General features: G+C 39.1%; 1 protein-coding gene across 1 annotated transcript in view; it reads left to right on the top strand.

The window, feature by feature from the left end:
• rasef (RAS and EF-hand domain containing) overlaps nucleotides 1-2,500 on the top strand; it is a 21,094-nt gene that overhangs the window by 10,551 nt on the left and 8,043 nt on the right. Inside the window, exons 7-8 of the mRNA XM_031571060.2 lie at nucleotides 1,256-1,324; nucleotides 1,442-1,526. Of these exons, the coding sequence (XP_031426920.1) occupies nucleotides 1,256-1,324; nucleotides 1,442-1,526 (154 nt within the window). The remainder of the gene's footprint in view (nucleotides 1-1,255; nucleotides 1,325-1,441; nucleotides 1,527-2,500) is intronic.

The following is a 2,500-nucleotide window of genomic DNA, read 5'->3' as shown; positions in this document are numbered from 1 at the left end:
GCATATGACTGTACATCAACTTCATACAGTTTGGGGAAAACTAAATGATAACAATATAGACTGCAAGGTGACAAAAACTATATGTGGCATGTATTATATCTGAGGGCACTGTACTATATCGGAGGGCACAGTAGGATAGTTTTGACCAAATGGAACAGGACCAGTGCTATAAAGCAGTGTGAGGCTAGAGATGAGCTCATGTGAAGTGTGTAAGACGTGCACATACATAGTATGTGTTAGTGTTATTATTTTGCGTTGATCAGCTGATGAGTGAGGTAACGCACGTGCTAGTAACGAGGCTTGGCTGTTTGCTTTTCACTCTCACCGAGAGCAGGATATCCTGGTGTGACCTCACTCTCCCAAAGAATTCCTGTGTCTTGTCTCCTGGCAACACAAGAAACATGTTTAAGGATTGCCTACTTAGAGCCTGCTTTGCAGTCTCAGTGTGTGTGACCACACTCACTGAAACAGGCAAAGCTAATATTTAGAGAAAACGTTCATGTGTTTGTTTTCAGAGATCAAGTTGTGTATGTATGTTTAGACGTAACCACCTATGGATGGCAAAGACTGTATGTGAGTTCACAGGGTCATTGATTCATTATATTGCATGACACAGTTTTACACCTTAAACAGAAACCTGACATGATGATTCAGAATGACTGTTTGCATAGGGAGTCATCAGTAAATGTACAACCCTTGTGCAATATAGTTTAACAGTTGGAGGAATTTCTGTGAACATCCTCCGTCAACAAACAAGAAAGTCAACTTCCTAAAATGCTGAACGGCATAAAATCTAAAACAATAAGACAGAGTTTTGATTTAGCATCAAACAACCTCAAAATCAACTTCAAATTTCTATAAATATGCAACAATAAACATGTAACAACAAACGTGTAAACAATAAATATGTTAACAACAAACATGTAAACAATAAACATGTAAACAACAAACATGTAAACAATAAACAACAAACATATAAACATGTAAACAATCAACAATAAACATGTAAACAATCAACAATAAACATGTAAACAATATAAATTACTACAGAGCTGTTATACCAATTATGTCTGTTATTATTTGCAGATATCTGTGTTTTCTGTGTTCCTTTATACATATATGATAGTATTATAATGCATGTTGCAATGCAAGCATGTTATGTCTGTTCTTATATGTATGACGAGAGCAAGCTATGACCTTCTATATCAGTTTTATATTTGTTTTTTGTTGTTTACTTTTCGTCTTTCTTGCACAGGGATGAGGCTTTCGTGCGCTGCTTCTCCGAGGAGAGGGGAAACCTAGAGAGACAGATTGAGATGCTGCAGTGAGTCCAACCAGTTCATTTGCACAGCCATCTTTCACTAACTTTAGTTGTATTCTAAGTCACTTTGGATTTAAACAACTTAGCAACTGTGTGTCTGATTGTTTTTTTTTATGTCAGGTCAGCCAACAGGAAACTACATGATAGCAACGACACCCTGCGTTCTGCACTGGAGACCAGTGTAAAGGAGAGCAACAAAACACAGGTCAGCATCACTATAAGCACACTGCATTATGGGATTTGTAGTTTCATATATGGCACCTATGACAAATCACAATATGTGCCCTAATAAGTAGACCTGACATGGCAAAACATTATATTGTTTGATAAGGTCAGGTGTTGAAAGTGTGGCTGATTTCCATTCGGTTGGGCGGGGGTTCTGCTTCGGGTGTGTACATGCGTATGGACAACCTTAAATACATATAGGGGACGGTGCTTAAAGCAGCACTAAGGAGTTTTTGGCTTGGAGCTCCCCCTAGCGGCGAAACCTGTTGAAATTTGCTTTCCTCGTTTATGACAAACTAGCGAGTCAACAACTTTGCTAACACAGTCAAACATCAAGCAAGTGCAAGACAAGACAAAGCAGGACATCAAATAAACTACTTACTAATCCAGCAGAAAGATGGCTAGCTCTGAATCGAAATCGCTACCTGATCCTAGTCGCGCATGCTCAGACACAAAGGGCCGGGCGGCTCCAGAAATCCTACAGACCGCAGTCATTTCCCTACAGACCCCCGATGGCAATGGCGGAGAGGCCACTCTCTATATTAAATATTATATAGGTGATGGTGGAAAAACCTTAAATACATACAGGGGTTGGTGGGACCACCTTAAATACATATAGGTGATGGGGCTTAAATACATATAGGTGATGGGGCTTAAATACATATAGGTGATGGGGCTTAAATACATATAGGTGATGGGGCTTAAATACATATAGGTGATGGTGCTGAAATACATATAGGTGATGGTGCTGAAATACATATAGGTGATGGTGCTGAAATACATATAGGTGATGGGGCTGAAATACATATAGGTGATGGGGCTTAAATACATATAGGTGATGGGGCTTAAATACATATAGGTGATGGGGCTTAAATACATATAGGTGATGGGGCTTAAATACATATAGGTGATGGGGCTTAAATACATATAGTGGGTTGGGGCTTAAATACATAT

The sequence above is a fragment of the Clupea harengus genome, chromosome 7 (genome assembly GCF_900700415.2).
Source record: "Clupea harengus chromosome 7, Ch_v2.0.2, whole genome shotgun sequence".
Lineage (NCBI taxonomy): Eukaryota > Metazoa > Chordata > Actinopteri > Clupeiformes > Clupeidae > Clupea > Clupea harengus.
The sequence above is the reverse complement of the archived record's forward strand: the minus strand, read 5'-3'. Positions and strand labels throughout refer to the sequence as shown.